This window comes from Microsporum canis, genomic scaffold (genome assembly GCF_000151145.1).
Source record: "Microsporum canis CBS 113480 supercont1.2 genomic scaffold, whole genome shotgun sequence".
Lineage (NCBI taxonomy): Eukaryota > Fungi > Ascomycota > Eurotiomycetes > Onygenales > Arthrodermataceae > Microsporum > Microsporum canis.
In genome coordinates, this window is record NW_003299168.1 from 3028561 (window position 1) to 3055909 (window position 27349).

The 27349-nt window shown below is 45.7% G+C and overlaps 9 protein-coding genes across 9 annotated transcripts; 4 read left to right on the top strand and 5 right to left on the bottom strand.

Moving 5' to 3' along the window:
* Positions 1 to 3236: 3236 nt before the first annotated feature.
* On the bottom strand, positions 3237 to 4885 carry MCYG_02592 (CCCH zinc finger protein; the record flags this gene model as incomplete). The annotated part of the gene is made up of 5 exons (XM_002849612.1): positions 3237 to 3805; positions 3936 to 3991; positions 4063 to 4174; positions 4233 to 4796; positions 4840 to 4885. The coding sequence occupies 5 exons, from the start codon at positions 4883 to 4885 to the stop codon at positions 3237 to 3239; spliced, it is 1347 nt and encodes a 448-aa protein (XP_002849658.1).
* A 602-nt stretch (positions 4886 to 5487) lies between these two features.
* MCYG_02593 (transcription initiation factor IIF subunit beta) lies at positions 5488 to 6820 on the bottom strand (the record flags this gene model as incomplete). The annotated part of the gene is made up of 4 exons (XM_002849613.1): positions 5488 to 5889; positions 5954 to 6150; positions 6208 to 6487; positions 6554 to 6820. 4 exons carry the CDS (start codon positions 6818 to 6820, stop codon positions 5488 to 5490), a joined length of 1146 nt encoding a protein of 381 aa, XP_002849659.1.
* Positions 6821 to 7089: 269 nt separating this feature from the next.
* On the top strand, positions 7090 to 8610 carry MCYG_02594 (COP9 signalosome subunit CsnD; the record flags this gene model as incomplete). Its single annotated transcript, XM_002849614.1, has 2 exons — positions 7090 to 8337; positions 8584 to 8610. The coding sequence occupies 2 exons, from the start codon at positions 7090 to 7092 to the stop codon at positions 8608 to 8610; spliced, it is 1275 nt and encodes a 424-aa protein (XP_002849660.1).
* A 496-nt stretch (positions 8611 to 9106) lies between these two features.
* On the bottom strand, positions 9107 to 12385 carry MCYG_02595 (ochratoxin A non-ribosomal peptide synthetase; the record flags this gene model as incomplete). Its single annotated transcript, XM_002849615.1, has 4 exons — positions 9107 to 9499; positions 9568 to 11690; positions 11749 to 12010; positions 12089 to 12385. The coding sequence occupies 4 exons, from the start codon at positions 12383 to 12385 to the stop codon at positions 9107 to 9109; spliced, it is 3075 nt and encodes a 1024-aa protein (XP_002849661.1).
* A 1010-nt stretch (positions 12386 to 13395) lies between these two features.
* Positions 13396 to 15265, bottom strand: MCYG_02596 (cytochrome P450 2D18; the record flags this gene model as incomplete). Its single annotated transcript, XM_002849616.1, has 5 exons — positions 13396 to 13871; positions 13943 to 14518; positions 14588 to 14967; positions 15038 to 15101; positions 15163 to 15265. 5 exons carry the CDS (start codon positions 15263 to 15265, stop codon positions 13396 to 13398), a joined length of 1599 nt encoding a protein of 532 aa, XP_002849662.1.
* Positions 15266 to 15576: 311 nt separating this feature from the next.
* On the top strand, positions 15577 to 16663 carry MCYG_02597 (conserved hypothetical protein; the record flags this gene model as incomplete). Its single annotated transcript, XM_002849617.1, has 3 exons — positions 15577 to 16163; positions 16226 to 16498; positions 16546 to 16663. The coding sequence occupies 3 exons, from the start codon at positions 15577 to 15579 to the stop codon at positions 16661 to 16663; spliced, it is 978 nt and encodes a 325-aa protein (XP_002849663.1).
* A 216-nt stretch (positions 16664 to 16879) lies between these two features.
* MCYG_02598 (short-chain dehydrogenase/reductase SDR) lies at positions 16880 to 17888 on the top strand (the record flags this gene model as incomplete). The annotated part of the gene is made up of 4 exons (XM_002849618.1): positions 16880 to 16919; positions 16974 to 17221; positions 17281 to 17560; positions 17635 to 17888. The coding sequence occupies 4 exons, from the start codon at positions 16880 to 16882 to the stop codon at positions 17886 to 17888; spliced, it is 822 nt and encodes a 273-aa protein (XP_002849664.1).
* Positions 17889 to 18122: 234 nt separating this feature from the next.
* Positions 18123 to 20291, bottom strand: MCYG_02599 (uncharacterized protein; the record flags this gene model as incomplete). The annotated part of the gene is made up of 4 exons (XM_002849619.1): positions 18123 to 19149; positions 19202 to 19347; positions 19399 to 19482; positions 19539 to 20291. The coding sequence occupies 4 exons, from the start codon at positions 20289 to 20291 to the stop codon at positions 18123 to 18125; spliced, it is 2010 nt and encodes a 669-aa protein (XP_002849665.1).
* Positions 20292 to 21671: 1380 nt separating this feature from the next.
* MCYG_02600 (6-methylsalicylic acid synthase) lies at positions 21672 to 27045 on the top strand (the record flags this gene model as incomplete). The annotated part of the gene is made up of 2 exons (XM_002849620.1): positions 21672 to 21752; positions 21805 to 27045. The coding sequence occupies 2 exons, from the start codon at positions 21672 to 21674 to the stop codon at positions 27043 to 27045; spliced, it is 5322 nt and encodes a 1773-aa protein (XP_002849666.1).
* Positions 27046 to 27349: the final 304 nt, after the last annotated feature.

The window sequence follows — 27349 nt, forward strand, 5'->3', positions numbered from 1 at the left end:
TCCATTTCTGTTTCGCTAAATTTCCCCATAATATATAGAGGGTGGGCGACTAGCACCAGAGCTGAGCTGATGTGAAGGGCTGTTCAGACCGACTATTTAACTTGTGTCGACTTCTGGATAAAAAGCCGATACCTCGCACGCCCAATGCGTCCCCAAAGAGCACGTAATATAATAGGTAGAACAAATTTCACACGGGGCAAAACTTGTATAAGTGTGTGGGCATTGGGTGAGGGTATCCTCACATGATTCCTGGACAGAGCGGGATGAACCTAGTTGTGGATTTTTGTGTAAAACCTGGCTGTGCTAAAAAAAAACGGAAAGGAATGGCGCAGTCTGTGACCTGAGGCAGATGGTATCTGAAGCCAAGGACTAATGGAACAAAACCAAATCTTAGGAGAAAATGGTGGGTATATGCTACTAGAAGTTGTGTATCCAAATAGATAGCCGATAATCGAGGATAAAATAATACCTTTCCAGTACTCAGGTATTACTGAAATCTCAAAATGATCTCGATTTGCCTCAGATCAACACGTTTGTGGCTGAAGTTTATCTTCCATGAAAATATTGTTTTTATATTTCATACGGATTCCGTGGGAAAGAGTGGAAACTATTCCAGAGTAGCGGTGGTGAAGGACAAGGATGTACGAAGTAGACAGGTGGCTCGTCTTGAAATCTGCGCCACGCTTTGCACTGCACAAGGTACGTAACGGGATCCTCTGCTATATATATAATAATATCATCGGTGTGGGAGCGGTGTTTGGTGGCGAATCTCGGTCAATTTACGCGATTGAACGTACGGAGTAGTGGAAGCAAATATTGTGAAGGGGAAATAAGTAGGGAGAATAGGTTGATAGCGCTCCACATTAGACATCTAACTGTTAATATCATGTCAGAATAGGCGTGAAACTCGCACAGCCTCAAAGGGTGGTTGTTGTACTATGTAGTTATTTTGCTAACACTGATTTGGAAGATCACAGTCAAAATAACCTAGATATTATATAATAACTATATGACATAATCAAATTACATAATGAGGGTATATAAATAGACATTCGCTTATATAATTTTACAAAGCTTAAGAAACAACCAACGAAAACGCTCAATAAGCAACCCGAAGGAGCTTCATTATCTTTGTTTTGTTGTCGACCTAACCGCCCTCCATGGCATGCATCTTCCATGCATCATATTTCAGGCACAAAAGCAGCTGGCGAATGAGAGACCAGAACTCGGTCTCAGACCATAGTGACCCAAACTGAGACTGTTGTGCTCGTATTGAGAGGCGTCCTTTCTCGCCCACCTGATCGAAACGAAAGATCCAATTACCCATCAGCACTGCTATCTGCGAACCTCAACTAGCGGGTAGCTCAATAACCTCTATCCCGGGGATGGCCTCTAAACTCTGCGTGAGCTAACTGTTGGCCTGTCCTACTTTTAGATGATACCCCTCAGCTACCTTGTGGTTGATGTTATCGTCTTCCTGCCCCCATGCTGAAATTTATACATAGTACGGCTCTTCCGGTCATATCAATTCAGCCATGAAAGCAGATATCAGCCCACCCAAGATCACCCAGAGATATCCCTCATATCAAACTCTAAAGAGCTTCTAAAGACTTACAAATGGCTCCTCTCCAAGCCTGACGTGATAATCACCTTCTCATTCTATCCGAACTTGCTCTGGCACTGCGGCATGGATAGGGCCTTGGAAAAAATCGGTAACATCTATCTGTTCTATGCCACAGGCCTTCTATCGGCCGTGACTGACACAGCTTATTTTTCCTATTGGTATCCCATATTGCGAAGCAAATGCGCCTCCACTTGCCTAACTGCAGCCTTGAACGTTTGTTTGGTCCCAGCAACGAGGTGGGGGATGACTCATTTAGAAAGCCAGTAGAACTCTCCGGACAAAAGAAGGCGAATGGATAGCCCTGTTTGTATTCAATTTTACTTAGTATCCATCCCTGTCATATCTGCTCGCCTTATATCTTACCGTCCAGGTAATGGAGAATTGTCGAGGCTGTTTTTTCCAATTGCATACGCCATACTAAATTCTGACCTATGACTGCAAATGGACAATTCTTAAGGCAAATTGAGATTGACACTCTTGTGCTCGAGATACCACGGACTCTTTCCAAATTTACAGATCAATAACCCGGTGGGATGAATATTCAAAATTAAAAAAAACTTTGAAAATAGACACGCGTATTCTCATGGAAGATTTGTGCCTGCTCCTCAAGCCGGACATGGGTAACTGTACACCGCAATGCGCCCGACATGAGGAGTATTCCGCATTATCCTCTACACGCAAAAACGGAAATCTCCCCCGTACGCTTTGGCTAGTATGTAATATAGACGAGACAGAATAATTGAAAGAGGGCCGGCAAACGTCATGGTGCGTTTTATAATTGCCTTCCTTCCGTGAGGCAGATTCCGCATAGATGAGCAGACGTTTGATGCATGGCAGCCCTGAGTCGTGCCATGTGAAATCCTAAATGATTCCAATCAGACTCCCTCTAACCATCACCAATGCCACCCCCAGGTTCCTATATCTGCACTATGCTATGAAATGAATTAATAAGGACTTATACAGCTGGTGAATAACTTCTCTTGATAAGCTTGGGTACCCGACGCACACGAGTTGCCAATATGCTTCAAACTTGGTCTCCCGCAACACTCAATCCGTGCAGCAGTTCATTCAGGCGAGGAATCTATTCAACCTAGCTCACTCTAGGGTATGACTCTTAACCCAAAACATATGCTTGGTGAGTTGTTCGCCTGATATATTTCTAGAAATACGGGTATAGCCCCGCCAACTCAAGAAAGATATGCTGCATTCCAAACTAGAATAAAGACGTGGATGTCACTGGGAAAAAATTGGATGGTTAATTCCTTATTAGGGGTGTAAGTTCGATAATTAAAAAGTAAACTGTTGACGCCCAAACGCCCAAGAGCTCGTTGTCCACCCAATCTGTTTTGTACAAGAGAATAACAATACAAAGAGGTATCATAGAAACTATCTCAAATCATGATGGATCTTTAGGCCCAAAGAAACGTAAGGGGTACCCATCGGAAGATGGTGTAACATCCCAAGTACGGGAGATATTTTCAAAATCAGGGGGTGTGGATAGCCGATCAGGATTGCCCCGTTGTGAAAAAAAAAAAAATCAAAAAATCGAAGCAGCTTGCCCAGTTGCTGGTTGGCGTATGTTCAAAATAAGGTCAATTAACTCTTACTTGAGCTAAGAGAACCCAATAAAATCTAACTGTTGGGAAGCATCCCCACCATCAACGCCTTGAATGATCTCCTCAGGTTCCTCCAGGTCATCAGAATCGATATCATCGGAGTCAATCTCGTCATATACCTCTTCATCACTAGAGATGTCCTCTTCCGAGTCTGCTTCAGTAGAATTATCTACCTGGTTAGTAAATTTGCGAATTTGACCAGCTCTGTCAACATGAGGAAGAGAGCATTTCTTATTGCCGCAGTTCCCGGTGTTAGCATAGTCAGGGCATTCATGGACATGCCGCTCCTCACAAGTAGCTCCTTTACTGCAGTATCCTAGAATAGCAAAATCCCGGCAAACTGGAGCGCCTGGTGTTATACGGGCATGGGTGTATCTGCAGGAAGGGTTTGTACACCGGCCGCGAAGGAAATGAAGACAAGCAGGGGATCTTTCAGGAGATGGATCATGTGAAAGATCGCAGGCCAAACCTGCATCACAATTACCTGTTTGGAGGAAGTCTTTGCAGATAGCGACTTTATTCGGGTCATGGAGATAAGGGCAGGTTGGGCCTTTGAAACAAGTACCTATAGTTTGGGGGACGTAGTTGTCAGTACTCGCAAACGATACGCTCATCTACCCAACAACGCTGGTTCCATGTCTAATTGACCTGGATGCCACGGATGTGATAGAATCTGCGGAAGGAGAGACTGGTACCCGTCGATGTAAATCTTTTGCATAGCTCGTTTTTCTTTTTAACTTTTCCGATTTTTCTTCAATATTGTAAGCCAACTGTCAAAAAGACCCCTGGGGTCATCTATGATGATAAGCGGATAATGCGTACTTTTTCGAAGCAACTGCGCCCAACCGGTGGAGGTTACCACGCTTGCTTCTAAGGAACATAACGCCTCCAACTTTCACTTTCTTAGGCGTAAGGTTCGCTTTTAAAGGGTCGCCTATGAGACGGTAAGTCGGTTCTCGAACTGATAAAAATTATCTAGAGTATAACCTCACTGGAAAGAGATATGAGTTTGCTTCCACCCTGAGCCACTTGAAAGGGCACCTTTCCGACATGGATGGTGTATGTCTTTCCATCAGAATGAGATTCACCCTTGTTGCTTCTGGGGAAACGAGATGCAGATTGGGCGTGTCGTAGGACCATAGATTCCTCTCGCGCTGATTTCCTTTGCGCTTTCAACCTTTGGGTCTCTGCTATAGCTTTGTTTCTAGCCTGAGTCTCCTGGTCAAATATCGAAGAGTTTATGAGCTGCATGTGACGGTCCCTCTTCGCTATCCATGAGCTCTTCACGCCAAGCTTGGGGTCATTGAGTTCATCGGTAGGCCTAGATGGTGAGGCCGTTGAGCTTGCTGTTTCTGATGTAGTGCTTTGGTTATTGAGCACAAGCGTTCGATTTCTATGCGGTCCCGCGATAGGCCGTGGGGCTCCCCTTGCTCTCCCACGATAGGGTCTCCATCCACCGCGGGGATGTCGCGCGTAGGAAGCGCCAGAATATCCACTACGCGCAGCAGGATTTGACTGGTTTTTGTGCTGGTTGATTTGACCTAGTGACTTGGTTACTTGTGGCTCATGACTTGGTTAGCTGGTGCTTGAAGAACTTACCAGCTAACTGGCCGATCTTGGCCAGGAGCTCTTCTTCTTCGGTCATAGGAATAATATTAAATGGGACCAAATATCAAGGTCAGAAGTGAAACATCACTCTTTCTTAAAGATGTTATAGTTGTTGTGAGCAGAGCGGAGTCCCTTGTTGCCCTTCATGTCAGACCCATATCGGACTTAAGTTATTCCGCATCCGTAAATAGGGTCATGCATTATAGTCAAGCTTGCTTTTGGTTGAAGGCTTCACATTATATTATTGGCTTATTTGGACATTATATCACGTGACTTAAATTTATCATCACAGTATGTAAGATACATATATACTCTACAGGCAGAACCACACCGTATCTATCCTTTTAATATACTGCTACGACTTAAGTACCAAGCACTGGGTGCATGATTTATATAATAATAAGGCTGCTAATTAAAAAATATGACACCGCAACAACTTAACATATTTATTGTATAAAATCCCAACTTGCATATGCTGCAACGTTTATAGAGTACTTTTCATCGTGAAAGTCTTAGATATTATTAGTGTTGTGCGGTTCATAGTGTTATGGTGTATAATACAGATGAACGCATATTAGTTCCGTAGCTCTTTTAACAAGAAGAATAAATAGACTAGAAAATCCTAGATAGAAGCTCCTATCACGCATTCTCAAACTTAACGTTATCATCATCGTCAGCATCTGTGCCTATGCCTGAAGCAGTGGGTTCTCCTTCGGATCCTTCATCAAAATTGTAACCTGCTGTAGGAGGAAGCTCTTCCTTTGCGTCCCTGTATGCCAGCGCATCTGTGTAGTTACTTTCCCTAGCTTCAGGCTTTAGCTCCCAGGTCAGGGCAAAGTCACCAGATTTAACAAGATGTGCCACTATCTCCAGGGTCTGCTTAAGATATACTTCAGGCTGCCTCAACTCAGCCTTAAGTGACTTAAACGGCCAGTATTTGTATCTCCTGAAACAAGCATAAATAAGGTCCAAGAGCTCGTTCTGGGGCATACGAGCAGTCTTGTTTTCCTGTGCGCGTACTTTTGCAGGTTTTGTAACTTGCTTCTGGGGGTTAGCTATGGATTATATGGCCAAGTAAGTAAAAACAACGGCTGTTAAGACTTACAATAAAATTGGATTTGTCAGCAGCAGCCACTGTTTTGGGCCGAAGCATCTTGCCAGGTACTTTTTCGATGAACTTGGTTTCTCTCTTGGGCTTGAGAGACTCCAAAGCTCGCTCCTCCGCTATTCTCTGGTATTCTTCATTTTCTACGGGTAGGCAGTTAAACTCGTCATGAACCCGGGCGGTTATGGCAGTTTGTCCTATTAAATTATGGTAAGCTTCATTATAATGACGAGTACCTAACGATTCTGGCATACTTGGTACAGTTTTTTTCACATAGGGCTCCCACTTCCTTTTCCGCTCTTTTTTCTTCGCATCGCGTTTCATCTGTTCGTAAAGATATGATCGACCGTATGGTTGGTTTTCATTATAAAACTGATTTATCTTGTCTTTATATCCGGGGAGATCCTTTTCTGTAAAAACATAAGTGTTTTGAACTGCGTAAGCCGACCGATCTGCATTTACGTTCTGCCGTCTCAGGTTATAGTCTTTCGGTATGCCCTTATTTTGGGGTATGTCTAGTAGCCGTAAGCTTATCTAAACGTAAATAGTTAGTAACTTTGCATCTCTTGAGCCTTAGTATGTGAAAGAAGCAGAAAGTACCCTTTTGATATCGGTTGGATCACCCTCTACCCTGACAGTGCCGATTTGAATCTCTTCATCATCATCAAGCTTCGACCACCGCTCCCATAACGTCCGAGGAATCCGCGTTAGCCAGACGTTTTGGGCGGCATTTGTGAAATCCAAGTCTCCAGTGTCTTCGTATATGTCATCGTCCGACATGACAGTGTCTTTCGTGTCAGGCTCCTGCTTGATTTCCGGATTGGCAGGAGATTCTGCCTTGATCTGTCCTGCATTAAAGTTCGCCATGGTCGCAGCTGTGTGCTCCAGCTGTGTTGGGTAGAGCCAGTCTGCAATAGGGGAAGAGTCAAGTGAAAGAGAGCAAGTTGAAAGCGCAAAGCGAAAGCTTTCGGCTTTACCTTTGAATGTTATGAGGTCAGAGAGAATGCTGACTAAGCAGCTAGTACTTCAGACTGTTTACAACTCAGCTTGTTCATTCTCCGAGCATTCCTGAAATATTATTGATTCCGTTGTGGTTTATTTTAAGTCATTCTAAACCAAGTCAATAGGCTGTGAAGATGGATTCTTCCAACTCCGATCCCACAGTCGATTCTGAATTTGCTCAGGAATTTGCTGAGATCGAATCGGCAACAGATCAGCGAACCAAGGCACAGCTTTACAGTGACCTGCTCTCCAGAATAGTTAACAAGTCTTCTCCCTCCCTTGCACGAGACCTTATCCTATTTCTGGGGTCTCTTCTTGGTGGAGAGATTAGTGTTATTGCATCTCGACCTCTTCTCGATAGTTTCATCAACTCTCTTAAGTCTCTCTCCGCAGCAACGAGGATAGAGGTTGGGCTGCCTGCTATAATAGCCCTCCAGTCGCGTTCAACTTCAGTTGAAGAACAAGATGCTCTTTTACGCGAGACACTCGCCGATGCATATGAGGAAGTGGAAGAATATTCCCAGGCTGCTAGAGTGTTGCAGGGAATCCACCTTGACAGCTCGCAACGCCATATATCCGATGAGGAGAAAATCCGCATGTGGATCCGGATAATACGCCTTTATTTAGAGGACGACGATGCGGGCGGTGCTGAGATGTTTTTAAACAAAATAAAAAATTTGCCAACGAAGACCGAAGACCCAGCGTTGCGCTTACATTTCCAGTTATCCCAGGCCAGAATCCTTGATGCACGACGGCGATTCCTCGAGGCTAGCCAGGAATACCTGGCTGTCAGCCTAGCCAACGGTGTTGATGAAGAAGACCGGCTACAAGCTCTTTCAGCAGCAATTAGATGCGTTGTTTTAGCTCCTGCTGGGCCACAGAGATCACGAGCATTGTCTAGGTTATATAAAGATGACAGATCGTCATCTCTAGAAGAATATGGTATTTTAGAGAAAATATATCGTGATCAGCTCCTAACCGAGGATGAGGTCACAAATTTTGCTGCTGGTCTAGTCCCGCATCAACTTGCACAAACTGCCGACGGGTTGACAGTTCTAGACAAGGCAGTTATTGAACACAACCTGCTAGCAGCATCTAAATTATACGAAAATATCAAAGCGGACGATCTAGGCCTGATATTAGGCCTTAAAGCGACAGGTGATGTAACCGCTGGCGAGAAGGCAGAAGCTTACGCCGCCGGAATGTTAGAACAGGGCAGGTTGAAAGGGACTATTGATCAAATTGATGGTGTGATTAGCTTTGACTCGGAGGTCTATGGGGATGGACAGACTGGTCGTAACTTACGATACTGGGATGCAGGGGTTCAACATCTTGCTCAAGATGTAGAAAACGTAGCCGCTGCCATTATGGATGAGTTTCCGGTGAGTTTGTCTATTTTTCCTTCATGAATCAATACTAACGCAGAGGGAAACAGGAGTTTTCTGCGGCTCAAATGGCTCACTAGCCTACCCTCAAACCCCAAGCAGTGTACTTACAAGCTTTTTAACAAAGTTAATACTAAGTATAAAATATTGTATGCGACCTGGCTACTTCATCTGATCTTATTTGACCTTTTATTTCCTCCTGTGATGCTAATGGATTTCGTGTATCTGACTTGCTGACTCAAGTACCCCCAAAATCTTTATTATCACTAAGACATAAGTTTTAGCTAGCCAGTTCAATTTCTATGGACATATACCCCTACATGAGAATTAAGCATGCATTAGGTGGGCTATACTGTTTATTCCCCAACTAGTTGATATCTCTTGCTTCAGCTAGCTACAATATATGTGAGCCAAAATTTTCCTATGAGGACCCTGTGCAACAAAAGAGTAGAGCATTATTTTTGCTAGATAGTCTGAAACCCTATCTTTGCTTCTCCTCCTAAAAGCGAGGGTACGTAGTTGAAAGAGTAGCACATAGGTGATACTATGTTGCGGGTATGCTGAGCATAATTTGGTGAGAACTAACTGAACTTGCCCTATTATCACTATTTTTATACTTGATGTCGTTAAACTAGCGAGCATTCTTTTTATTTCCTTAGCGGTTCTGATCCTGCAACATCCAAGACGAAGGAAAAAGGAACAAATAAAAAGTAGACATTAATTAGTACTTTGACACGTCCCTATATAAGTTAATTGATTTAAAAAGTTAAAACTGCCATTGCCTCAGCCACGTCGCCATCAGGTCTGCCGAAATTGGCTCCATTGATCGCATAGTTCGGCTTGCCTCTTTGGCCCTTTCCATGCTAATTGGTACTGAGAGAGCCCCTTCTCCCTCTACCAAACTTTTGTAGAAAGGGAGCAGCTTCAATGCTGGTTTTGTAGAAATATCTTGATCTGAGGGATTCTGGATATTTTCCAGCTCTTCTATCCAGTTTTCCATGGAAACTCGCTGGACGGCGCAGTGATCATGAATTGGTGTGAGGAGATGTTCCCAGGAAGTGGTAGACGGGTTGACCAAGTGGAAGACAGAGCATCGTGACTCTATCTCCGTCATTCGGCGAGAGTCAACTATTTCCAAGATTATTGTAGCCAGAGTATCCTGTTTCAAAATATGGTTAGTCTCTCTATTGAAGGATATAACAAATAATGAGCTGAAGTCTAACTTACCACTGGCACCCAGTCTACAGGCATTGACCCCAGGGTCCTAGGAATCTTTCCAATCGTCTTGGACGTTGCAACGATCGAAGGTAACCATTCTGTTGAATTCCAAATACCCTTCTCAGTAGTAGGACCTGCTATCTGCCCCAGTCGGAGGATAGTTGTTGGTACGCCAGCTCGAGACGCTGCCCGGCAGATGCGCTCACAGACATGTTTGGCCTCTCCATATCCCGACTTGAGTGTTACCCCGCAGTTTTCTAACATAGCTTCGGGTATCACAGGGCCATCCGCAAGTTTCCAGCCCCCAATTGCTCCAATAGATGAATTGAAGTAAAAGTGAGCGCGGCGTACACTCTGCAAACTGAAGTCAACCAGTTGGCGAACAGTTTGTATCTGATCCTCAAATGAATTAACAGAGATATTGAAATCCATTCTCCAGGAATTATGAATGACTGTGTCCACCGTACGGATGAGCTCGTCGTATTTCTCTTTATCGAGGCCAAGTCGCTCTTCGCTTAGCGAAGCAGTGAGGAATTCAGCCTTATCCAAAGCTTCAATCCTTAGGCCCTTTAGCCTAAAACTTTCAGTTTGCCGTTCTTTGGCATCAGATCGGTTCAGGCAATAAACCTTAGAGACGGTATCATCGTTCAATAGATAGTTGAGGAGATAGGTGCCCAAAGAGCCCGTGGATCCGGTCAAAATTACAGAGTGGCTCTTCGTATTTTCAAGGTCAGGAAGGCCGTCCGTATATTTACTGACCAACATATCAATGTTCTCAGATCTTGAAATGTCATTTTTTTCAACGCCGTTCAAAATTGAGAACAGGAGATTTGACAGTTTTCCAATAGTGGGGTGTGCATATATCATCTGAGGGGTTAAGGTAGTAAAACCAGATCTGTTGAGAATTATACTCAACTGAAACGTTTGGAGGGAGTCGAGTCCTATACTGTAGAGGTCCGTCTCGTCTGTGAATTTAGAGAAACCCAGGGCGTCAGAAATGATATTTCGCACAGATTCGGTCAAGATCTCTAGATTTGTTGACTTGGGGATAGCATATTCAAACACATCGCTGGCCGGATTCATGTAAATAACGTCAATTTCTTCCTTGTAGCTATTGGATACAAGCCGTCTCTGCGTGCTCCCTTTTGGCGTAGTGTTAAATGGTTTGCTGCGAGATGCTAGTCCGACTCTATTCTTCATGACCCGTCCATAAGCGGGGCTGATGCTGTTAGCCTCTCGTACCGTAGGCCAAATTTCCTCGATAAATTTATTCTCCGAATTATTTTCATCCCAGTGATTCCAATTTGGTTCCACCAAGAGGGCTGTTTGGAATCTTGCTAATCCAACGACAACAGCCCGAGAAACCAAGGGATGACCCTCGATGATCTTCTCCATGGTAACGGGATTGAACTTTAGACCATTACTGAGTACAATCACATCATCAAGTCTACCATGAAACTTCCACAGACCCGGCTTCGTTGGGTGCGGTGAGTAGACATCTTTTGTGTGGTATTCCTCGAGATCAGGGAAGGTGTTGAATACGGGCTGGAGATCTGGCCTCTCATGCCTATACAAAACCATCTCGGATCGGCCATCGGCCATTGGCTCCATCTTAATTCCGAAAGATGAGCTCCATTCAAAGTAAGACCAGTCTTCCTTGTCCAGTGGAGCCATAGATAGGACAAACCCACATTCAGTCATCCCAATAAAGTTAATGAGCTTGGTGCACTCACAAATCTTGTTTCCGATATCAGATGCAAGAGGGCCGCCTCCATAGTATACATGTTTAAGAGTGGAAAGTGCGTGCATAGCTTCAGGAGACGTGGACATGTCCTCTAAAATGCATGGGGCAAACAACGCCGCTGTTGGTTTGATGGAATTGATCACCGAGGTCAAAAATCCCGTGGACATTGGCCGGTCAGGTAAAATTACGCACGGGATCCTGTGAAATACGGCCATTATAAGTACGGCAAAGCCCATCATGTGAAAGAATGGAGTTGTGGCCATAATAAGATCATTCGGGGTAAGCCGATCTGGCACACCTGCCGTTCGTCCTTGGGGAATGGAGACGTATGCGCCATGGTCAAGAGCACCAAAGTAGCCGTAAGTGAGGCGTATGGGCTTTGGAAAACCTTGACACTACCAGTTAACACGCTGAATGTTGAGTTATAACACTGGGTTGCTACTTACCAGTTGTACCTGAGCTATGAGCAATGAAGGCTACTTCGTTTTTGGCATCATCAAAATTTTTTGAGAATGGGTATGGACTGGCGTTACCCTCAAGCATATTATCTAGTGATGGAATTTGCACACTATGCAAATCGGGGTAGAGAGCTCGTATATCATCCACCTTCTGCTTTCGTTCGACCCCATACGCAACTTTTGAGCAGCCTGTCATCTCAAGAAGACGAAGTTGAGCAGCTTGAGAGTTCCTAGTAGAAGAGAGCAATGGCTAGGGAAATATCAGTATACTAGAATATCAATTGACTGGTTAATTGTTTTAATTGAAAGTGTCTAGAAGCCAGCTTACCTGATATCCTGTCTTGTTACAGGCCATCACCATCACCAGATAGCGGATATCATTTGCCCCAAGGTAGGCTAATGTCACAGGCGAGGAGGCATTGCGCCCAAAGGACTCCTCTATCCACCAACACATGTAGTTTATCGCATGGGCTAGTTGCTTAAAAGTCAGGTCATAGAAACCGTCCGAACTGTTAGGGCCCTTTGGTACGATGCAGACTTTCCTGTCTGGTTCCAACTCGGAGAGACGATCAATGGCCTGAGCCATGAATCTCCGGCCAATTGGTTCAGCGTTCTTGACTGCCATGCTGGATAAGCAATTATAATAAGCAAGGTGAAATAGATATTGTTCGGCCTAGAATATGACTGAAGTGAATGCTGGAATGCACGTAGATGAAAGCAATAAACAAGCTAATACTTTATTTTTTTTATAAGTTGAGGATTGTGTTTGGAGTGTTCGTCTCTTGAGCTAGATAGTCGTCCTGCCAGCAGAGGTTATATTTCAATCCGGATTCAATTGATAGCCTCGGGTATATTCAGCTCCGTAACATCTGTGACGTGTTGCGCACTGGAACTCCGAGCCATAGAGATGCAAAGGGAGAAGCAATCTCCCCCAGGTTCAACTTGGCCCCTCCTGATTTCCATATGTGTATGGAGGCCGAGAAAAGGCCGCTTTACATAAGTGGCACCGGTTACCCGCATTTCTTCAACGGTTGCTGATCACTCGGGGGCCGTGCTGGGCCATGCCACTTTTTCCCGATTGGCCTTACCGTTCGTTATCCTTACCGCCATTAGCATTGCCACCATTTTTGGGCAGGTTAGGTTGACTTGTGCTCGGTCCAGCGCCTTGACCCAGCAAAGCACTGGTATAATGCATGCATAAGTCGTGGCGCTGTGGATATCCCCAGACCATGTAAGGCGTACGGAATTCATGGTTATCCATGGCATATGATACATGACATCGGATATCCGATTGCACGTCGGACAGCCATGCTTGAACAGAGCAAGGGGGTATAAAGAACCAGGCATGCGGACAAAGTTGATCTTGTTTCTTTTTTGTCGTTGCCGAACTGCCGAGTCAGTTTGCTTCGTCATATCACGTGATATCCCAGACTTAGCCGCAACCTTAAAGTTAAAAGCAAAACTAAAAATTACGTTTGCCAACAACCCAAATAACGCCAGGTCGATCTTGTTGATAAACTTGTTTTTTAACCCTTTTTTTTAACCCTTCTGTCGGGTCTTTACTCCCATACTAGATAGTATGTACTCGCAACTTAGATTAAGGAGATATAATAGGTAGTTCATTATAAATCAAGACTATACGTCATATCGACTGAATACATCCCTCTCTGCACTTGCAAACTCTGCGCCAATCGTTTGCAGGCGGCGCTCAGAACGGACGATGATCTTCAAGGGAAATGGCTTTGCACAGCGCAAAAAGCCATCCGTATACCCGGTGGCAGGGTCCGTATTGATAGGAATCGGACGGCCTTGGGTATCACTCATGGGGGTAATATCGAAAGCCCACAGAATCTTCGCCACCCCGAGAAAGAGCCCTCGTTCGGCCAAGTGAATTCCAGGACAAATGCGCCGACCAGACCCATACCCGTAGTGATCACGGTTTTCATAATCTGGTGAAGAGGCGTATGCGGATGCCAGATCAGCGCGCCCTTGGTACCGTAGAGGGTTAAACCTATCCGGATCGGCATGTTTGCGGCTGTCGTGATGCAGCCCCCATATGTTCAGAATAACGGTCGAGCCAGCGGGGATGGTCATTCCGTCGATTGTACTCTCTATAGGAGGGGCATATACTAATTAGTCGGGCATGAATGACGTGGAGATCTGATTATGTTGAGGAAGTTACCTTTGCTTGTGGCGTGTGGAAAGGCTGTCGGCAGAACTGGCCGCCATCTCATCGTCTCCTTTATTACCATGGCTACGTATGGCAGGCTCGCATAATCACCCCAGTCTGGAGATCTGTCTTCGCCAATAACTGCATCAATCTCTTTCTGAGCCATCCTTTGCACTTCAGGGTATAGTGCCATCGCCTGAATGAATGCGATTGTCATAATAGACGTAGTATCGGAGCCACCTTCAAGCAGATTTCCAACCATCAGGTCGATTTCATGCCTCGTAAGCTGGAGCTTATCCTGCTGATCCAGTACCATGTCCAAGTAACTATCACGACATTTCGACCCCGACTCACGTCGTCGCAAGACACGGTCGACAAGCGGGCCATATACTTTATCCATTGTTTGGGCAACTTCTCGTGCGCGCGATTTCCAGTTGTTGAAAAGCGACTCAGGAAGCCACGCCAGGAATGGGAAAATATCGATTGGCGGAGTGGCTCCTGGCTCAAAAATCTCAGAAATGCCGTCCAATACAGCATACAGATGTCGCATATGCAGAGCGGAAGGTGTTGGCGTTCGAATACCGGTAACTAGAGGTATCAATCAGTTATAGGTGCATTTAGTGGCAATATGGCGGAAAAAGACATTAGAGCACTCACCTAGACTCATTGTAGTGCTATTTGTGAAGCGTTTGCAATGATTCATAAAGTCATCAGGTTGGATATGGAGATCCCGAAGTAGTTGGACGGCTTCTGCATTCTGCAGAAGAACATGTTTCTTCTCACAAACTGACTCATTAAAGTACTGGTGATATAATTTCCGCCCTCGTCGCCATCGAGCATCTGGGCCCATGAACATAAGATGGTCACCGTGCATAACCAGATGGTCAGCGATATAAAATTTGGGTCTGTCACTATAAATAGCTGACTGTTTGTCTATCAACTGTTTAATCATGTAAGGGGAACTGAGAACGACAGCTGTGCTTGGCCCAATTTTGAGAGAGAAAATAGGGCCATATTTGGTAGCCCATTCAGTAAATCTATCGGAAAAAACTGTTAGGTCTGCTGGATGAGGATTTGACGGTTATGAGTACTAGGCTATTTACGTACTTCAAATGTGCCCCCGTCGTTGGAATTTGATGTAAGTTGCCAATTACTGGAAGACATGGAGGTCCTGGCAGGAGAATATATTTATTTAGTGTGGATTTAAAAAATATTTCGGGAGATTAACACACCAGGAGGAAGCTTGGGGTTTCTCAATCCGGGAAAATAGCCCCCAAAAAGAGCCCAAAGGGCTAATAAAATGAAAAAAATGCAATATATCCAGAGGGTATCCATTGTCGGTGTTGGATTGCGGAAATTGTTGACTACATTTCTCGTTCCATGTCTTCTTAATCCTTTTTTGACTCTGCTTGCCAGCTGTCGATAGCCGTAAAACTAAGACTAACAACGGCGTCGATCAACAATTCCACTCGCATATCCCACACGGCCCGGATGGCATAAGCTTTCCGACCTCAATGTCGGGTAAACATTATATGCATGGCCATATATTTAAAAACAGGAGGAGGGTTCTCCATATCCATGCAATCAGAACCAACTCATTGAATCTCAGTTCCGTCTGTTGATTAAGATATTTCACACTTTCGACTATGTCCGCTCTATCATTTCTCTACTCGCAGTTATTCGTTCGTCTTCCTGTGCCAAAACATGACTTTACTGGCCAGACTATTGTCGTCACTGGCGGCAATGCAGGACTTGGACTAGAAGCTGCGCGGTATTTCCTAAATCTGAATGCATCTGAAGTTATCCTGGGGGTACGAAGTTTGGCCAAGGGCGAAAGTGCGGTGCAGGACCTGGAGAACTCTACTGGGCGAACAGGGCAAATTCGTGTGTTTCATGTGGATATGGAGAACTATGCATCAGTCCAGGAGTTTGCTGCCGCTGTTTCTAAACTGCCCAAGGTGGATGTTCTCATGCTCAATGCTGGTAAGATGGAGCAAAAATTCTACCTAGCGGAAGAGGATGAAAGTACAATCACTGTCAACGTTGTCAGCACCATGATGCTTGCATTACTGTTACTCCCGAAGCTACGTGCCTCAGCCGTTGACAAAGGGCCGATTCCTCGGCTCTGTATTGTGGCATCCGACCGGCACGTCATGACGAATTTGCCTCAGTGGAAAACGCCAAATACATTTGTGACATTGCGAAAGGAGACTAAATCGGGGCCTGATGATAGGTATTGCACGAAACTTCCCATAGGAACATCAATTTGATGATAGAGCTAAGAAAACGCACTAGGTACTACGTATCGAAGCTGCTTCAGGTATTGTGTATGCGAGCATTGGCAGCAGACATTGCCTCCACAAATCCTCGAGTCGTTGTCAATGCCTTTACTCCAGGGTATTGCCTTACTGGATTAGTGAACAAAATGACAGGCTTTTGGGGTTTCCAGTTACAGGTCATGAAGGTTTTGGCCCGAACAGCCGTGGAAGGATCCCGGACGTTAATTCACGCCGCTAGTTTGGGCTGGGAAGGGCATGGACAGTACCTCAACGACTGCAAGATTGACGAGTAAGCCCCCCTTCCTGTCTCTCGTGTAGTCAAAGCTAACAAAGCAGGGGCGCTTTGTCCAAATTCGTTAAGAGCGTCGAGGGCGCGCAAGCACAGAAGAAGGTTTGGGGAGAACTCCTGGAGAAATTGGAAAGAATTGTACCTGGAATATCTGGCAATATTTGAAAGGTACTGTAGCGGTAGATGCAAGCCAAGGATGCCTGAAAAGAGCCGACAAGGCAGACGGGGTAATAATGAGCATAATTTAGCATAATGAACTTTGTTTTCCATGTACCCGATGGGATAATACGTGTGGGGTTAAAAGACAATATATATATAATATTAAACCCCATTCAAGTTGATACTGTTTAATTTCGTCACATTCAATACTAACAGACCAAAATGTTTGATCTTGCCGGAATTGCGGTAGTTACGGGAGCAGGTGAGAAAATTCCTAGTCGGTGTATCTGAATAATTGGCGACTGAGTTCAAGTAGGAAGTGGCATTGGCCTTGAGTGTGCTCTTGGCTTTGCGGCAGCAGGTGCTGCGGGTGTAGTGTTTGCTGACCTAGAGCTATCCGTCGTTCAGGAGAAAGCTGAGAAAAGCAAAAGTATAGCAACAAACCCTTCTTATATACCCTTGCCAATTGCTGTGGATGTGACCGACCCAAAAAAAGTCGAGAATATGGCTTCCCAGACCCTCGCAACCTTCACTAGGATTGACTACAATGTAAATTGTGCTGGGGTACGGGTCCCTTCCGAGAGACTAGGCTTCCTGGGCTCAATTGAGCTAATTGAATATAGGTGGCTATGCACAAACCAACACATTTCATGAACCTGACTGTTGATGAATGGGAGAGAGTCAACCGGGTAAATGTGCAAGGTGTTCTCCATTGCATGCAAGCGATTGGGAGAGTAATGCGGGCTCAGGACCAGGTTACATTCTCTGGCTTGCATGGGACGCGAACTGGACAACGAGGCTCCATCGTCAACTTGGGATCTATTCATTCATCCCAATCGGCCCCTGGGACGGCTCACTATACAGCTTCCAAACATGCCGTGATAGGATTGACGAAGACTTGCGGTACTTCAGCCACCCCAGTTGCCTCAAACGTTACATATTTGAAGATTTGTAGCTGACCTGAACTTCATGATAAGCCTTAGATTTCGCCAGAGAAGGGATTCGTGTTAATGCTGTATGTCCGTCATGGGTTAATACACCGATGATTAACAGTAACGAAGTTCTTGCAGAAGTCCACCACGTTGTCGGAAATATCGTGCCTTTGGGGCGCATCGCAGAACCGGAAGAGGTTGCCGATGTTGTTCTGTTCCTCTGTAGTACCAGAGCCAGCTATGTTACGGGTGCTGCTTGGATGGTGGATGGAGGTTTCTCTTGCGCCACAGTTTTGTAGTTCGTCGTTGGCATTAGGTAGTTACATAATCAACTAGCTAACTAGTTGAGTTAGTTATGCCAGGGAATCCCTGCCCAGCCATCTTATATCAACGTCGCCTCAGCTTTTAGCGGACTGAGATTACCAATTATTCAATACCTCTAGAGAAAAGATCCCTATCTTTATCGAGATATTTGATCGATGAACGCCATTATATCTGTCCAACTATATAAAGCTGATACTTTACCCGGAAGACTAACAATAGTCGCCAACTCTGTACAGAAACCTTTCGAACCGGCGAGAGGCAGTGTTAAACGGTGCCAGTCGTTCGCGAGCCCATGAAACAAGCTGAGAAATGGCAGATCTCCCCAGTACAGCCCCTCGAATTGATGCACAGCCACCTTTCTGTATCCAATCGTGAATCGGTCCTGCACTTATATCCTCTTCAACAGACAACTCTACCGCTGAGCTATTCTCCATTACAGATACCGCACATTCAGCATTGTAAGCACACAAAATAATACAACTATACAACAGAGCTGTGGGCCGTAATGGATTCCAATAGTTGTAATATTCAGGCCACGCGGCACACGTCTTACATTCGTATTTCTGCTGGAGCTGAACGGCATGGTACACCGCCTTGCGACCGTCCATGGAATCTACCCATGCCCGAAGTATCCTCTGAGTTTCTGCTTCTTGTCGAGCATCACCACAGTTTTGATGCTCCAGAAGAGATATATCAGCGTGAATATTGAGAAGTGTTAAGTGGTATAGGGTCAGGTTAAGAGCAAGCCAAAAGTGTTGTGTTTCGGGACACTCTACGAAACATATTTGCCCACGTTTATAGGCGTCTTCGAGATATGCTTGGCAGTAAAGCAAATGGCTACTCTGGAAGCCAAGGTTGCCCGACTGCTGGGTTGATGTCATGAACCTTGTGCTGCAGTCTCTATCCCCTCGTACTGCCTGAGTGGCGGACCATAACTCCACCTGGATAGCACAAAGAGCCAAATGGCTATCAGGCTCTTCGAAAGGCTGCATTCGATTAGTATTCACTAACCCTCCCCTTGTTTGGAAAAAGTCTTGGACGGCGGACTGGAATATGCACCTATCACGTCCCGCTGGTTCGAACCATTGGATATGATACCTATCCTCTACTTTGGATGCCTTCCACAATGTTTTTGTGACGGGAAGAGCAAGATGAAGTTCTTGAAAGCGGAGAGATGGAGGACGATTAATGATGATACTGAAATATACATCAAGTCGAAGTGCAGCATAAGCCATTCTGCGTCATCAGTTATAATGTGCAAAAATACTGGCCTACAAGGGATACATACCTCTTGATTTCTTCTTCACAAATCCATCTATGCTCTGGTATAATATCCACTGGAACCCATCGCCCGGCGAACATACCCATGCGTCGCATTGCAGATATGACGATATCCGTACCCTGAGCAGCCCAGTGGGCGGATTCTGGCATAATCTGTTATCGTCAACTCAGTTTTCTTAATACATGCCTTTGAGGGGACCATACATCTTCGGTTGTATATGATATTAAAGCCACGACAAGAGCTTGAATATTCCGAAACGTCTCAACCAGTCTAGTGTTAAAGTCTTCCTATGGTACCTTCATATTAACAATTAAACGCTTGACGAGGATAACATATAACCTACTGGACCGATTACCAGATGTGCCATCAACTCCTTGGCCAGTTTATTCCGTTCATTATTCATCGGCGGCGGCCACTTGACTAATGCTATTGCCTGCAGCAGCAAGGGAAACTGGTCTGCTTGTTCAAGAGTAGAATGGTGAAGAATAGCCCATGCTTCATGGAACACAGTGTCTGGGAGGCAAGAATGCCCCATGTTTGTTGTAGACTCTGGTGTAGTTGGGAGTATTATTTGGAGTTGATTGTCATCGTCCAGTTCCCTTGAGGGCAAGGCGAGTAAAGCCTCAACCAGATCACCTTCGAAGGGAACTGTTCGAGTTTCTGACATCCACTCGTCAATAGAAGGCCAGTTAAGCGTGTTGGTATTCTGGTTCTCGGCATTCGCTAAGACACATTTTGTCCCACCCTTCCGCATCGGCTCAGGGGTATTACCGGAGTCCTCGTTGCAAACGGGAGATCCATCCCATGTCTTATCAATACGTAAACCTACCTGGGCCGGGTTTTCATCCCTAACTTCTTGCCTCACGATTTGTGGAAGTGCGTCCCGAGTGGGAGTAGCTTGTGCACTCGATGGAGCCCGAATACATGGCACCTTTAGGTGTGAGCACATTAAACAAGGATCCCCAGAATCACATTTGGACTTTCTATATCGGCATGTCTGACATGCCACAAGGATACGCTGGGTACCCTTAGACACTGCATGGTGGATTGGAAGATGCCGCTCTAAGATATCTCTAACGTCCATTAATTCAGCCATCTTTCTTTACTGCTCAAATGCATGGGTAATGGTTTATGTACCTCCTCGCGAATCTACGGTAACATATATAACATTGATGAGCCCGGACTGGATCATGGTTCCGTTGATGACGATTAAGATGTTCTTTGCGGAGAAAGGAGCGGTTGCAATTTGACAATGGGCATTGAAAAGGCATTATCTTGATCATAAGAGGTTATGTTCTGGGTTAGAATACTGGGGACGAGCCATATTGGTGTTAAGGGGAATATTCTGTTAAAGATACATAGCGTCAAACCCAGGGTGTGTCTGAATGGTTGTCCGCATTTTTTAATTTTGATCTACCATCGAGCTGCATAGGATCTACGATAACTTCAGATGACTGCCCGATCGTTATTTTTTGAACTTTGCCCCCTTGCTGTCGGTCTGAGGATGTTCACCTACTTCTCATTTTTGGGAATATCGATTGCCGTCGCCAACACCAATAACTAGTAAAATAGCTATCGACCCTTGCCGTATGGTGGAGGTAAAATAGTATACAGGGCGCACAGTTAACGGAGCAGGCCGCTAAAGTAGTGGAATAAGTGGGAATGGTAAGGCAAAGTCTTCTGTGTATGGCCACGGGCATGGATTGCGTTCGTCTCTGCCAATATTTTCTTTTTTTACGCTCGTTGCATGACTGTGGCTGAAGCCACTCGCTTGTCAACGATCTTAATATCATGTGACTCGGGCTAGGCTGGAACTTTGCGGCTGCCTAACGTGTAAAATGTCATCTCATCATGACCGCCCTGACATTTGAGGAACTGTGTCGATGCTTGGACCCAATAGCTTGTGACGGTCACTCCCTTGATCCCTGCGACAGATACCCCTCCAGATTGACCTTTACCCCGGATGGTTCCTTTAGTAAGAACAGCATGATATGGAATATCCACATACAATTATTATAGAGATGAAAGAGGCTTTGCGGGGAGTCATATAAAAGGAAATCCCATGACCCGGCTTACCAGTTTTACATCGATATCTGTAGCTGTGGTGGTACGCCGACCTATTCCACTACCATTGACCATTTCGAACCAGGCTTTAATTCAAGCCACTCATCTTCAACCACATACTTTGGCTGAGCCACTGTACACACCTTAGGCGGTGTAATCACAATAAAATGATATACCCAACGTCCCGGTGGGATAAGCGGAGTCCCCGATGGGAGCGATGACCGAACTATGATCTGCGTATACATTACCCACCATCAATTTTGATATCAGGTAAAGCATTATCCAGGAAGGTGGATTGATTGCCATGGATGTATCTAATACAGTTAAATAATCAGCCATGGGTAAACATTCCAGGTGAAATTTCTCAGCATGAATTGATTTTTTGGCACACAACTTGCTTGGACTGCCTCTCATGTCCTCCATTATTACTACTACACCATGCTCGAGTTCAAAGGCGGACCCCGATTCTCCGGTGACTGAGTATAGTACTCAGGTATGCCAAACCAAACTAGAATACAAAATAAACATACTAACTGGAGTCTCAGGATCAGTGCAAAGATGTAGCTGTTATTGGTATGGCATGTCGCGTGCCTGGTGATATACAGAACCCTGAACAGCTATGGGAGGCACTTCTGAACCAAGTGGTCGCAAGTGGAGATATTCCACCCCATCGCTGGGGGACATATCATAAGAGAGATACTCGAAACTCAAGGATATTAAGTCACACAACGAGTCGGGGGTATTTCGTTGAGAATATCGAAGACTTTGACTATCAGTTTTTTGGAGTTTCACCGAAGGAAGTCGAACAGATGGATCCACAGCAGCGAATATCACTTGAGGTTGCCTGGGAAGCACTAGAAAACGCTGGTATTCCAACCAAATCTCTTAGTGGCAGTAACACCGCCGTTTTCTGGGGTGTGAACTCGAATGACTACTCAAGGCTGGTGTTAGAAGACTTGCCTAGCATTGATGCTTGGATGGGAATTGGAACGGCATACTGCGGGGTCCCAAACCGAATATCCTATCACCTAAACCTGACAGGTGCTAGCGTAGCTGTGGATGCTGCATGTGCCTCATCACTTGTTGCTGTACATCAAGGGGCAACGGCCATTGCAGCAGGAGAATCAACTATAGCGATTGTTGGAGGTGTTAATGCCCTTTGCGGACCAGGACTTACAAGGGTTTTGGACAAGGCTGGCGCCATCTCTGCTGATGGAGAGTGCCGTTCCTTCGATGATAACGCCAACGGATATGGCCGTGCAGAGGGCGCAGGTGCTGTCATTCTTAAAAACTTGTCACAAGCACGCCTTGACGGAGATCACATACTTGCAGTTATTAAGGGCACTGCAGTAGGCCATAATGGGAAAACAAATGGGATAATGGCCCCAGATTCTAAGGCACAACAGCTCGTGGCAATGAACGCACTACAGGCTGCAGATATTGATCCTCATACAGTTCGTTACATTGAGGCCCATGCTACATCTACATCCCTCGGAGACCCAACAGAAATTTCTGCCCTTGCTGAAGTGTATGGAAAAGGGCGATCAAGAAATGATCCGTGTTATATTGGCTCTATCAAACCAAATATAGGGCACCTGGAAGCGGGGGCTGGAGTAATGGGCCTCATTAAAGCCATTTTGATTATTCAGAAAGGAGTTTTGCCACCCCAGGCTAATCTGAAAACACCAAACAAGAAAATAAAATGGGACGACTCTGGCCTCAAAGTCGTCCAGGAACTAACAGGGTGGCCAGAAGAAACGGGACTGCGCCGCGCTGCAGTGTGTTCTTACGGTTATGGTGGGACAGTGTCTCATGCCATCGTTGAAGAATTCCCGGATATTTCACCTGTCCTTTACAAGGAGATCATCGATAGGAGCAACCTTAGCGAGCACTTATTGTTACTTTCAGCCCCCCAAGAACAACGTTTGGTTACTCTTGCTGAATCATTAAAGACTTGGATCAGTCAACAGAATAAGTCGCAGCTTGACTTGGCTATACTTTGCAAAACCTTGGCGACACGGCGTAGCCATTATGACTTTAGAGCGTCGGCGATTATCAATGACATTGAAGGAGCTATGCATGCTTTGGACTGTTTGTGCAAAGGAGCAAATGATCAGTGGCTTACCCGAAGTCGTGTCCTTCCTTTTGATTTGAGGAAAGATGTAGTCTGGGTATTCTCTGGTCACGGTGCACAATGGGCGAACATGGGAAAGGAATTGATAAACAACACCATATTTTATGAAACAATCCAGCCTCTTGACAGAATCGTCAAAGATGAGGCGGGCATGTCGCCCATAACATGGCTCCGGAGTGGCGACTTCAATTCATCCGACTGCATCCAAATTTTAACATACCTTGTCCAAGTCGGAATTAGTGCCTTATTAAAAAGCCGTGGTCTTCATCCCCAGGCAATTATTGGTCACTCAGTTGGGGAGATTGCTGCTTCTGTTGTTGCAGGTACCCTTTCGCCTGAAGAAGGGACTGTTATTGTGACCCGAAGGGCAATTTTATACAGGCAGGTCATGGGCAAAGGAGCAATGTGTCTAATCACTCGTCCCTATGGGGAAGTTAAGCAAGACCTCGCAAAAAGGGATGAGGTGGTAGCAGCTATCGACTCTTCCCCGTCATCCTGTGTCATTGCTGGCACAGTGGATGCCGTTGCTACTGTATCTCAAAGATATCAGAAACAGGGGATCAAAACATATACTGTGAAGACCGATATTGCTTTCCACAGCCCAATGTTAGACTCATTGAGGGAACCTCTTTCAGTTGCGTTGCAAGGCGTCCTGCATCCTGTATCCCCACAAGTCAAATTATACTCAACTTCCTTATTGAATCCACGCGGTTCCGATCCCAGGGACTCTACTTATTGGCTTAACAACATGACCAACCCAGTACGGCTTACCTCTGCAGTCCTTGCTGCCATCGATGATGGTTATCGCAGATTTTTGGAAATATCTAGCCATCCCCTAGTCTCCCATTCGATTAATGAGACATTGATGGACGCTGGAGTCGAGGACTATTCGGTAGTTCACACACTTCGAAGAGACCAGCCTGCTGAGAAGAGTATTGCTCATGCGATAGGCCAGCTCCATTGCAGTGGAGTAGAGATAAACTGGAAGGCACAAATGCAGGGTGCTTGGATGCAAGGTATACCCCTTAGTCCATGGGTACATCGCCCTTTTTTGCACCACGAGCGCCCAAATAGCACAGGAAGCACAGGATCCGATATGCATGATATTGAAACTCATACTCTTCTGGGCAGATGTACTGCTGTAGCTGGTACCGACCTAGTGGTGTACTCGACCACATTAGATGTCAGCACAAAGCCCTTTCCAGGGAGCCATCCGGTATTTGGAACGGAAATTGTTCCTGCCGCATGTTTAATTAATACTTTTTTGAAAGCAACTGGCAGCTCTTCGTTGCAGAACACAATTCTTCGAGCCCCTGTCGCAACTAGTGGATTACGAGCGGTTCAGATAGTTGTACGGGATGGCGAAGTCAAACTCATGTCTCGATTAATACAGAACGAGGCTGCGGAAGAAGGCTCTTGGGTCACTCACACGGAAGCGCGTGTAATCACAGGCGCCACACCTACCGCAGAAACGATCGATGTATCCACAGTAACTGGTCGTATTGGAACACGATTGAAGGATGATTTTACCATCGACTACCTGGCAAAAGTTGGCGTTGCTGCTATGGGGTTCCCTTGGAAGGTAACAGAGCATTATGGGAATTCCGACGAAATGTTGGCACGAGTTGATGTTGCTCCCGGCGCAAAGAATCTCGATTGGGACCAGTCATCCTGGGCGCCTATCTTAGATGCGGCTACTTCCATTGGATCTACCATATTTTTCTCCGAGCCTCGACTGCGCATGCCGGCTCAGATTCACCAGATAGACATCCTCACTACTCAGGATCCACCGAAGATGGGTTGGTTATACGTTCAGAGAGACCATAGCACTGACTTCTCCTGTCATGTTCACGTATTAAGTGAGACTTCGCAATTGCTTGCCAGATTTACTTCCATGCGGTTTTCCGAAATTGAGGGAACGCCAGGTGCAAGTGGGAGCATGTCAAGCCTAGTCCATAGAGTTTCCTGGCCACCAGCTTTCCCTGCAGAGGAACCTATCTCCATAGAAAAGGTCATTTTGATCACTACGAGTACTGTAACTGGGAAGTTGTACGCAAAATCTATACCCGCTCACATCCAGTTAGCCCAACTTACAAAACCAGGAGATTTAAGTACTATGTTACCTTGTCTTCAACAGAACAAAGGGAATGTGATAGTTTACGTCCCGGGGGAAGTCCAGTCAATGCAAGATGTACCCACATCCGCCGAAAACTTCACATGGCAATTGCTGGAAGTGATAAAATTTGTCGTCCGGGAGTCTTTACCGACCAAAGTATTCGTGCTCACAACAAATATTATGCAAGGAGAGACTCCAACAGCACTTGCACACTCAACCTTATTGGGGCTCAGTAGGATTATCGCTAGTGAACATCCTGACAATTTTGGGGGCCTTATTGACGGTGAGCAGCAAGCTGTGCCTCTCACTGCCATGAAGTACATACAGGGAGCCGATGTTATTCGTATTGCGGACGGAATTCCCCGTACAGCGAGACTCCGCGCTCTCCCTCGAGATCGCCGTAGCCAGGAGCCTTCCAAATGTCTTCCGCGTCCTGAGGGAACATATCTGATTGCTGGTGGTCTCGGCGTCTTGGGTCTTGCCGTAGCTGAATTCCTAGTCAGTCACGGCGCACGACGGTTAGTTCTCATATCTCGGCGTGGCCTACCAGCACGACGAACCTGGAACACGGCAAGTAAGGAACTACAGCCAATTATATCGATTATACAGAACCTTGAGCAACAAGGCGTCTGTATCCATATTTTAGCTTTGGACCTCTCTACTTCTCAAGCTGCAGGGCGTTTGCTGGAGAAATTGGACCAGTTAAGCCTTCCTCCAGTACTGGGTGTTGTCCACGCAGCTGGGGTTCTGGAGAACCAGCTTATCCAGGAAACCACACAAGATGCTTTTGCTCGCGTCCTCTCGCCCAAGGTTGCTGGATCATTGGCTTTACACGAGGCCTTTCCACCTAATACCCTTGATTTCTTCGTGCTTTTCTCCTCGTGCGGCCAACTATTCGGGTTCCCTGGTCAAGGTGCATATGGTAGCGCCAACAGCTTTCTTGACGCACTAGCTACACATCGCCGTAACCAGGGTGAAAATGCAATTTCCTTCCAATGGACTGCATGGCGTGGCATGGGTATGGGCAGTGATAGCGACTTCGTTGCCGCAGAGCTGGAGAGCAAGGGCATCACCGATGTGACCTGCCATGATGCCTTCCAGGCTTGGTTATATCTCACACAGTTTGATACCGATCATGGAGTCGTCTTGCGTAGCCGCTCCTTTGAGGACGGAGAACCACTTCCCACGTCAATTCTGAACGACATCGCCATTCGTAGGGCTCGACCTATGGCTACGGATGGGGCTTCTCCAGTGTCAAGTACCGGCAGCAGCAAGCTTCCGTCTTCAGGGCCAGAGTTAAAAACATACCTCGATGAACAGATCCGTGAATGCGTTGCCAGTGTCCTCCATCTTTCTTCAAAAGATATAGACTCAAGGGTAGCATTAGGGGATCTAGGGTTAGACTCCGTTATGAACACTGCCCTGCGCCGGCAGCTCCAACGCACACTCAAAGTGAACGTCCCACCCACTTTAGTCTGGAGTTATCCAACCATCAAACACCTGGTTGGATGGTTTTTCGAGAAGCTCTCTCAATAGGGAGGGCGCTGCTGGTATTTATTCCAATGTTGCTGCTGCGTTTCCTTTATCTTATGGCTTTTTTATACTGTGATCTTATGATGCTATGTTTGATATTTTAGAGAATGGTGAAGATGGCTGTATATACCCATAGACTGGTAGAAATTTTCATAGAATTAGGATTGTTTTTACTTGAGATATCCTTTAAAAGGAAACCTCCTTAAAAAATATCTATATCAAGTAGAGGTCCAAACATCTAACATCAGCTTCGCGAGGTGCTATGGAGTTTTGCCCTTGTAGATCTCCATCTGATACGCTCGGATCC